Genomic DNA, 9,029 nt, shown 5'->3' on the forward strand with positions numbered 1-9,029 from the left:
AAATTTTGTTTCAAATGATTTTAATAAAACAGATTTCTTATAACTTCTTCAACTTTCAAAAAAACTCCTTTAACTCTACAGAAGTAGAATAGTTCAGACTTGCCTCACAGTGGTGGCACCAGGCCATCCTGACAAGTTCACAAAGTTTCAAACCAGAATACTCATGATTGCTCCTGTTAAAATATACAGGGAGGGCTCTGCTCTCATCCCATGGCAGGCAGAGCACCATACCACCAGTTCAGTGGGGCAAACCAGGCTGCTCTGCCTCTCTAAGCCTGAGTCCTTAATGGCAGCTCAAGGAGTTAGGCAGCTTCTGATTCTAAGTCAAAATCATCACCTTGGTAGCTCATCTTATCTGCCTGGAAGGGAACAGGAAACTCCAGTGATTTGGGACTACCTGTCAGTACTTACAGTGAATGTGAATAATGGGGAAGCTGTAGTTTCAAGTCAGCAGATCATCTATGGCCCCCCTCCTCCAAGTCTGTACCAGAGCTGCCAGAGAAAGCCTGGAGTCAGGACAACCCCTGCCTAGTGTGCTTTGTGAGGGAGGGGGCTAGAGCTATAGCATTCCTCAGCTGGAGTCAGCAGTACAAAACACCACGATCATTTTTCTACTTTGTGAAGAGAGCTTCCTTGCAAACAACCTGCACAGCCTCAGGCTTTCTGCAGCCAGCTTCAACCACGTTACGTGGCCATGCTTGCGTTAATGCTGGAAGCAAAAAGAGCCAAGTCTCCTACACCCATTTGTGTGCACCCATCACACAGCTAAGGAAAACAGAACATGGAGGTGAATGGCTGGGCACTACCACAGGAAGGATTACGTAATGGGCAGAAGGTAACTCTTCAATTTTTGATAAACCAGTGACCAGTAATTGTTCCCTTAGCAATTAAGTTTGGGACCAGTGCACTAGACAGGAGGCTGTGGTCCCTTCATGTCAGCTCCCATGCTGTGCTGCTCGCTCTGCTGCTGGAACTCCAGGCGGGTCTGGCGGTTTGACTCCAGCAGTTCCTTCAGGCAGGCATGGAGGTGATCGTTCTTCTCTTCCAGATGATCCAAGCAGGAGCTGATCTGGTCCAGCATGGAGTTTATTGCTGCATATTCTAAAAGCGAGAGAAATAAGAGGTTTTTTAAGGCAAGTATGTTGTCACTGCAGTCAGTGAATGCTCTTGCAGAACATGCCCACAGCATTTTGGCTGTCTCTTACCTGCCACCATGTGGGTGAAGTAAAACGCAACGGAATGCTGCAGGTATTGAATTCACTTGTCAAGTGAGACCAATGGGAAGCTGAAGAACTGGTAACAAGATCTAAGGCAAGTTACCTGGGGACAACACACTCATTTTGGGCAGCCTGAAAGCCTTTGATCTCATATGTAAATAGCTGACCATGGGCTGATTAGCAGCATGCAGTGATGCACGTATCAACAGGACCAAATCCCAAGGGCAAGTCAGCGGTTAGAGCTGCCTTAGGGATCAACATTCCCGATGAGGATGCAGGCATTCTAGCAGTATGTCCAAGCATTTACATTCTGTGAATTACATGTTTAAGGCTCCCAGGCTGAGATGTGACTCACGAATGCCTTCCTGGGTTCAGACTGCCAATGCAGCACAGCCGTTGCTGTGCCCACACCCTTTCCAAGGGAGGTGTGAAGCACTGAGCCCAACTACAGTGTTTTTGTGCACCGTTAAGACTTTGGGTAATGTGAGTTAAAACCAAACTCATTCAAAACAATCCTGATAGCTGTTTTCCTAGCTGATGTTTTATTTAAAGAATCTGTTTCAAGTCTTAGCTTCACTGCAGTGGCGTTTCAGTCATGTGGATCAGCACTGTTAATCCCTGTGATGTATTAGGGCTCAGGCAGAGCAGTGCTGTGCTCCTTCCTGAAGTGGGACGGGCTGGCAGAGTGCAGGGAGGCAGGGACCCGAAGGGCTGAACCCGGGGAAGATGGTGGGCAGGGACTGGGAGGTAGCGCTGCGTGCTGGCTCTTCCCTCTGAGAGCACCGAGCCAGGCACAGCGCGGTGCTGAGGGATGAGGAGGAGGTGCTCGCTTCACTCCTATGGGTGATGCTGGGGCTGCACCAAAATCGCTCAGCCCAACTTTGCCCCACTCGGTTGCTACCCTGGTGTATTTGTATGGAAGTTTAACCAAGAGATGCTGGCTGCAAGCACAGCAATCACGTCGCTTACTCCTCTGACGAGAAAGGTGGCAAGAAATAGGGTTTCCTATTTGAGGTCAGGGAAAGCGATCCACGGCCTCAGCTCAGCTCACCCAAGAAATGCCCACAGCTCCAGCAGGCAGCCCCAGCTAACTGCAGAACAGACAACAGCTTCATGGAGACCCACAGCACAGATCACCGCGGGGCGACACAGAGCAGCGACCGCAGCCTCGAGGTTCAGCTGCGCGGGGCCGAGTTTGGCCCCGAGCGAGCCCAAGGCCCGTCCTTCCCCGGGCCTCCTACGACAGCCCCGCCCCGCCGGGGGAACCGCAGCGGACCCGTCGACACGGGGGTTCCGGTGAGCGCGGAGGGCCGCGCTGCCCGCACGCACCTTCCTCCCCGAAGCCGTCCCCGTCCTCGTCGCCGCCGTCCCGCCCGGCAGGGCCCAGCGCCACGTGCGGATCGCCGTTCGGCCCCGACATCGCCGCCGCCGCCCTGCCGAGCGCCGGGCTGCCGGGGGGCGGGGCGTCCGGGGGCGCCGCTGGCCAATGGGGTGACGCGGTGCAGCGCGCGCGTCACGTGAAGCCGGGCGGGAGGCTGCGTGTAAAGTCTGTGGTTATCGGGCAGGGGGCGCGGCGCGGGAGGGCGGGAACTGCCGCCTATCAGCCGCGAGGGGTCCAGTGACGCCCCGCGGTTCTGGGGTCGCAGCTCCGCCTTTGCTGTCGGGCTCCGGGCCGTAGCTGAGCACCGTGGCGCCGGTTCTGCGCAGTCTGAGGCGGTTCGCGCCGCCCTGGGGTCACCTTCACGTTTCTGCCGCAAAGGACGAAGGCAGCGCGCTGCCTCTCCTCGTCCTTTTCCGCTCACAGCCGTCCGTCACCCGCCGTGCGGGAACCCAGGCGCCCGAGAGCCGTTCCGTGACTGAGGGACGCGACCGGGGCAGAAATAACGCCGCGTTAGGCGGCTCAAAGCTCTGCGGTTTCACACCGCAGGATGCCGCCTTCCTCTCTTTCTGACTGAAGCGCTGCCGCCAGCGAGCCGAGCCGTGACGGGGCGGCACCGACCGCCAGCGCCCCTCAGCGCGGCCGCCATTTTGGGGCGTGGAGCCGCAGCGGCCGCCCCGCCCCGCCCGTCTGCGCCCCCCGCCCCCGTGCCCGCAAGATGGCGGCTGCCGGCAGGGCCTGGCGGCTCGCAGCGCTGCTGCCGCCTTGGCGGCTGCGGGCCCCGTGCCGTTCCTTGTGCGGCGCGGCGCGGGGCGCTGCCGGCGGCGGCCGCTTGCTGCTGGGCGCTGCCTTCGCGCTGGGCGGCGGTGCCGGTCTGTGCCTGGCGGCGCGGCAGCGCCTGAGGGAGCACTCGGCCGCCGAGGTAACGCGGCGCCGGGCCCGGCGGCGGGAGGGACGGCGGGGAGGCGCGGGGCGGCGGGCATTTCGTCTCCGTGAGGCGCGGGCCGCCGGTGTCCCGCTTTGTATCGGGAAACGGCTTAAAATGAGGTGAAGGAAAGCCCGGCCGCGTTTCCCCCGGAGGAGCTGTGAGAAACGCCCGTCAGAAGGCCGGGGCTCGCCGCGTTCCCAGCGCCCGCTGAGGGCCGCGCGGCCAAACGCGCCGCAAATGAGAAACGAGCCGAGCGGCCCGCGTTGTGTTACGACGTGTTACCGAGCGCTGCGCGTGTCGGGCTGCTGGAGCCGGCAGGGAGCGGCCGTGGGGCGGGGCTTCGTGTCTGCGCCGCCCCGGTGCCTCCGTCGGTAAACGCCGGGGGTCTGGGTGCGGGCCGCTGTGTCTGAGGGCTTCGTGTCGGCTCTGAGCCTCTGCCGTCGGCGCAGCGCTGCTTCACCGCACCGCAACAAACGGCAAAGCCTCTTCCCTGCACCCAGGGCTCCACAGAGGTTGTAGAACACCGGACTGTGTGTAGAAGAGTCTGCTGCTGGATCTCGCTGCTTTGTTTTGGCTGTGAATAGGAATAGGAGTTTCCAACAGGTTGAGCGGATGCTGAGGAAAAGAACAGTTGGTCCTGTGAGGTGAATGTTAGTGATGTTGTTTAAAGAAAGCCTTTTTGAACTGAGATACACTGATTGTCAGGTGTTGCAACTCAGTGACTATGAGTTTATAACAAAAATAAGGGTGAGATAAAGATAACGTTTATACTTCTTAATAGAAAACAAAAGCTTTTGGTCTTTTTTTCTTCCCCAGCTGCCTGCAGGGAACCTGCAGCTTACCCTCTACCAATATAAAACCTGTCCTTTCTGCAGTAAAGTCCGAGCTTTTCTGGATTATCATGGGCTGCCCTATGAAATTGTGGAAGTAAACCCGATAATGAGGAAAGAGATCAAATTCTCTTCCTACAGGAAGGTGCCCATCCTGCTAGCTGATGCTGGAAGCCCTCTGGTAAGTTACTGTGGGGAACTTCAATAGGGAAATTTGTATCTCTGGCTTTTCATGCACTGTGTAATCTTATAATCATACTGTGTTCTTTTAAGGCTAAGATTTGTTCCTTGTGTAGTAGCCTCTGCCATGGCCTCGTGAGAGGTGTTTTCAGTCTTTCTAGACATGTTGTTTTATGTAGTGACTCTGTAGTCCAGTGATTATCTGGCTTCTCTTAGCTCTTATGCAGGACACACGTTTCATGTCAGAGATAAAAAGGTCTGCTTACATTTTATGGAAAGAGATCGCTCACGAGTCAACTCTGTGGCTTTTTAGTATCAGTGTTGCTTTTTCTGCTTTGTTGCTGCAAAGTGCTTAAATCCAAAACCTAATGGTATTGCCTGTGGACCTGTCCCTCAAGTCCTCTGAATGGAAGATAGATTTGAAATGTGTATGGGAACTGATGAGTCAGGGCTTGAACCACTGATTGAGTACCTGGGGAAAGGAGCCTGTCAGTCCTGAGAGCACAGCTGAAGGCAGTTCAGCTGTGTGACCAGAAGGGGTGGAGCCTGGCTGCACCTCTCTTAGACCTCATTTAAAGGCTGACTGCCACAGGGAGGGATTTCTTTCTGAAAGTCTCTCTTTGGTGAAGCTTTCCCCTGTGAACCTAGAATCTTCTGATACGGGTGAGCAATCTTCTTCCCTTCCTTTATAATGCTTTTCTATTGTGCTGTTCCTTCTGTTGTTACACCTTTGTTATAATTCCTTTCCTATTATATTGATTTGTCCATTTGCTGTAAAATGATACTCTAAGGTGCTTGCAGAAGAAATCTGCGTGTAGGGCTGCCTGTGGAAGTTCATGAGGAAAAAAGGGACTGCAGCACTAATTTGGAAGTCTCAGCATGCAGGGGGAATGATTAAGAAATTCTTTTTTAGTATCACCAATTTCTGAAAGTTTGTTTTAATTCTGTTTTTCAGCAATTGAATGACTCTTCGGTGATCATCAGTGCAATAAAGACCTATCTCATTTCCAAGTAAGAAAACAAAACAATGGAAGAAGAGTTGAATATGACTGGTGTTGTGAATCTCACCTGTGAGATTTTCTTTGCATAAAAACTGCTTAAGCATGTGTTAGGGTTAGTCCTGGAACTAAGCTTACATTTAGTCATAATGTCCAGAGTGAAATCAAATTTCTGTAGCTGTGGTCTGTCCTTTGGATCCACTTGAGAAATGTAGGAAGTTTTATGCCTGCAAAAACATCCTGTCTGACACAGGGAAATAAGATACATTAATAATTTGAGTGCAGCTGTTCCAAAGTCTTTTCAAAACTTATCTCATATAGAAATTGGATCCACGTGCACTTAATGTTTTAAGTATGTGTCTGTCTGTATGTTCTTTGCTCTTGCCCAATTTTGTAGCAGTCTGATCAGGTGCTAACTGTATCACTGTCCACAGGAGGAATAGCCTAGAAGAAATTGTGTCCTTTTATCCTCCCATGAAAACCGTGACTGAGCAAGGCAAGGAGGTACTTGAGTATGGGAATAAATACTGGCTCATGCTGGATGAGAAGGAGACGAAGCGAGTCTATCCTGTCAAAGAAGTGAGAGTGTAAGTGCTCTGAAGTTTGTGGGTCCTTCAAGTAATGTAAAGCCAGCTCCAGAGATCCTCATGGGTAGTGTGTATATTAAATCCTGTGGGTGCTGGCAACGTCTGCCACACTCCCTCGGTGTCTAAAACCTGGGTAGTTACTGTGGCTTTGTGTGTTGTATGTAATTTGAAACAATGCTGTTGGGTGACCGAGTTCCCTCTGTTGTGGTCATACCAGCCTTCAGTTGCCTTCAGTTTATTTCTTGGCCTTTATGTCACAGAGGAATGCCATGGAATACTAGTTTCCCAAGGGTGTACTTGCTGCTTTAGTTCTTAGGGGGAGGAGAAGCTAGTGCTCTATCTTCAGTCTTAATTACAGATGGAGATTGGAGGAGCCTTGCTGAAGATAATGCTCCTGAGTGCATTTCAGAGAGGTCACCAAAGCACGTGTTTAGGTAGGGGTTTTGACACAGTTGTCCTTGGTAAAACCTCTGGCTAATGTCACTGTGATTCTCTCTGCCTCCTCTAGCCCTGATTTCCATACTTGGACTTCCATTCGCTCACAAGTCTCTTTCAATACCTGCAGGGAAGAAATGCAGTGGAGAAAATGGGCAGATGATTGGCTTGTTCACCTCATCTCCCCCAATGTTTACCGCACCCCCAAAGAAGCCTTGGCATCCTTTGATTACATTGTCCGTGAGGGGAAGTTTGGCACTGTGGAAGGTTTCTTTGCCAAGTACGTGGGGGCCATTGCCATGTTCTTCATTAGCAAGAGACTGAAGAAAAGGTTGGTACCACTGAGCACCAAGTGCACAGTCATCACTCTTAATGGCCATAGCTGTGAACTTCAGAGCTTTAAAGAGCAGAACCTCACTTTGAAACCAAACCATTTAATGCAGTGTGAGTAACAGCTGTGTTTCCCTACCTGTGGAGGTACCAAGCTCCTCATCTGCTCTTTACACACTAGCTGTCCCCCTCACCTTAAAATACCTTCCTGATTTCCCCAGCAAAGACCAGCCCAAAAGATTAGAGATGATGAAAGGTTCAAGAACCAAACCTATGTTTTCAGTCTAGTTCTTTTCTTTGTTTAGGCATCACCTTCGAGATGATGTCCGAGAAGACTTGTACGAAGCAGTTGATAAGTGGGTAAAAGCCATTGGCAAAAATAGACTGTTCATGGGTGGAAGTCAGCCAAACCTTGCTGACTTGGTAAGTGGTTAATAACTGGTTAATTCCTGTTTCTATGGTTACATATATTGCAGATTACCTAGTTGTTCATCCATGTGAAATGATGAATATGAACATAGGCAGAGAAGGTGATTTACATAAGCTACAGGCGCATAGAACGCTTTGTTAAAATAGAACAGTATTTGCTGTTTTTAGAGAACACTTTGCTGAAGGAAAAGAACCTGCAGTACTCATCTGCAGGTGGGTGTTACAGATTGTGTGGAAGAGTGAGAAAAGCAGTTTGCAAATCAGAACAACTGCTCTGAACAGTGGGTGCTGGTGAACAGAGCCTCACACCTGCATGGGCTTTATTGCACTTGGTGCTGAGGAAGTGTTCTTTGCGGGCAGTAGTGTGGAGCAGAGTGATTCCTTCCCTGGAATACAAGGGAAATTTTTTCCACCAGGGCTTGATACTGAGATGGCTTAAATTCTACTCCATAACTGCATATAGATTCTTTTTTGTAACTATTCCCTTAAAGAAATAGTATGTGTGTTTTTGCTACCTTTCTGCCAGTTCAGTCTTCCTTACTGTTCAGAGCCGTGGAGCGTGCTGTAGGCAGGAAAAGATACTTGCTTTCTGTTTTCTGGGCTGCAGATGCACTCTCATTGATACCCCAAGCCATTCTCCACCAATGACTTTCTCAGTGTTGTTCTAATCTTCATCCTGTGGCACAGGCAGTGTACGGAGTGCTGCGGGTCATGGAGGGGCTGGAAGCCTTTGACGACATGATGGTCCACACCAAGATTCAGCCTTGGTACCAGCGCATGGAAGAAGCCATTCAAAGAGCTGCAGCCTGATGTCAACTGCAGCCTCCTTCCTGAAGTACTTGCATGGGGAGAAAAAAACTCAAGAAGGAATGGTTTTTATTTTTTAAAGAGTTGAACGGACTGATCACACCTCATGAACTGACACGCAGGCACAGAAACTGTCCTGTTCAGGGTCCTGAGTTTCTGCAGGGATCCTGCAGTGTGTAAGTGTAAATGAGATGTTTAGAAGGATGGGAACAGGTAAAAGAAAGGTGTTTGGGGCACTGCTGGAAGGAAGAAGCTCAGACTGAACTGAAGAAGCACTGAGCAGACTTCTTTTAGGTGAGAGCCATGCTCAGAGCACATTACTGTAAGAGCAAGCTGCTTTCTTGGCTAGGGAGTGTTACAGCCAGATCCGGTCTGATGGCTCTGAGCAGCTTTTGCTTCAAGCTGTCTTCCTCCATTCATCCACATGTCTTTTCCTGACTGAGACAGTGGATGCTAGATTTTAAATAAGAGTTTTTCTGCAATAGAATCTTGTAAACCCAGTGCTGTGGGAGCTGGGGGAGAGTCCCCAATTCTGGGAAATGAGCCCTTCCTCTGCTGGGCCGTGCTGTGCTGCCGGGCTGTGAGCTTTGCCATGTGAACGGTTCTTCTGATGATCCTGTATGGTGTGCGAGGATAAAAGCTTCTCTGACAGGGACACGTGTGAGCTCTTACCTGCAGCACCCAGACATCACACCCTGCACAGGCACCGCTACTGCCAAGCACTTACCTGGAACACCCCTGAAAATCAGTTTGTTTTGAGGGAGGAGAAAAAATAGAAGGGTTAAGAAGGATTGGTGCGCGTGGGGGATGTGTGAGGGTTGCTGCTAGAGCAGCTGAGGTGGGAGCGATGGCTGCAGGTTGGGCTGTGGGGTTGCTCAGCCCTCAGCGGTGCTGGGGTCGGGGTTGGTGG

The 9,029-nt window shown here is 51.3% G+C and overlaps 2 protein-coding genes across 2 annotated transcripts; one reads left to right on the top strand and one right to left on the bottom strand.

Annotated features, from left to right (window-relative positions):
* Nucleotides 1-3: 3 nt before the first annotated feature.
* On the bottom strand, nt 4-2,705 carry BBLN (bublin coiled coil protein). The gene is made up of 2 exons (XM_031601647.2): nt 2,547-2,705; nt 4-1,101 (listed from the first exon to the last, which is right to left on the bottom strand). Exons 1-2 carry the CDS (start codon nt 2,635-2,637, stop codon nt 908-910), a joined length of 285 nt encoding a protein of 94 aa, XP_031457507.1. The 5' UTR covers nt 2,638-2,705; the 3' UTR covers nt 4-907.
* A 590-nt stretch (nt 2,706-3,295) lies between these two features.
* Nucleotides 3,296-8,774, top strand: PTGES2 (prostaglandin E synthase 2). Its single transcript, XM_031601653.2, has 7 exons — nt 3,296-3,517; nt 4,340-4,534; nt 5,489-5,544; nt 5,966-6,118; nt 6,684-6,884; nt 7,189-7,306; nt 8,000-8,774. The coding sequence occupies exons 1-7, from the start codon at nt 3,314-3,316 to the stop codon at nt 8,120-8,122; spliced, it is 1,050 nt and encodes a 349-aa protein (XP_031457513.2). The 5' UTR covers nt 3,296-3,313; the 3' UTR covers nt 8,123-8,774.
* Nucleotides 8,775-9,029: the final 255 nt, after the last annotated feature.

This window comes from Phasianus colchicus, chromosome 19 (assembly GCF_987193195.1).
Source record: "Phasianus colchicus chromosome 19, bPhaCol1.hap1.1, whole genome shotgun sequence".
Taxonomy (NCBI): Eukaryota; Metazoa; Chordata; class Aves; order Galliformes; family Phasianidae; genus Phasianus; species Phasianus colchicus.

Excerpts from the sequence above, each read along its gene's own strand:
- BBLN (XM_031601647.2), bottom strand. The coding sequence starts at position 2,637 with ATGTCGGGGCCGAACGGCGATCCGCACGTGGCGCTGGGCCCTGCCGGG. Across the intron at positions 1,102-2,546 it reads GGACGGCTTCGGGGAGGAAG|AATATGCAGCAATAAACTCC; the intron begins GTGCGTGCGGGC and ends TCTCGCTTTTAG.
- PTGES2 (XM_031601653.2), top strand. The coding sequence starts at position 3,314 with ATGGCGGCTGCCGGCAGGGCCTGGCGGCTCGCAGCGCTGCTGCCGCCT. Across the intron at positions 3,518-4,339 it reads GGGAGCACTCGGCCGCCGAG|CTGCCTGCAGGGAACCTGCA; the intron begins GTAACGCGGCGC and ends TTTCTTCCCCAG. Across the intron at positions 5,545-5,965 it reads AAGACCTATCTCATTTCCAA|GAGGAATAGCCTAGAAGAAA; the intron begins GTAAGAAAACAA and ends CACTGTCCACAG.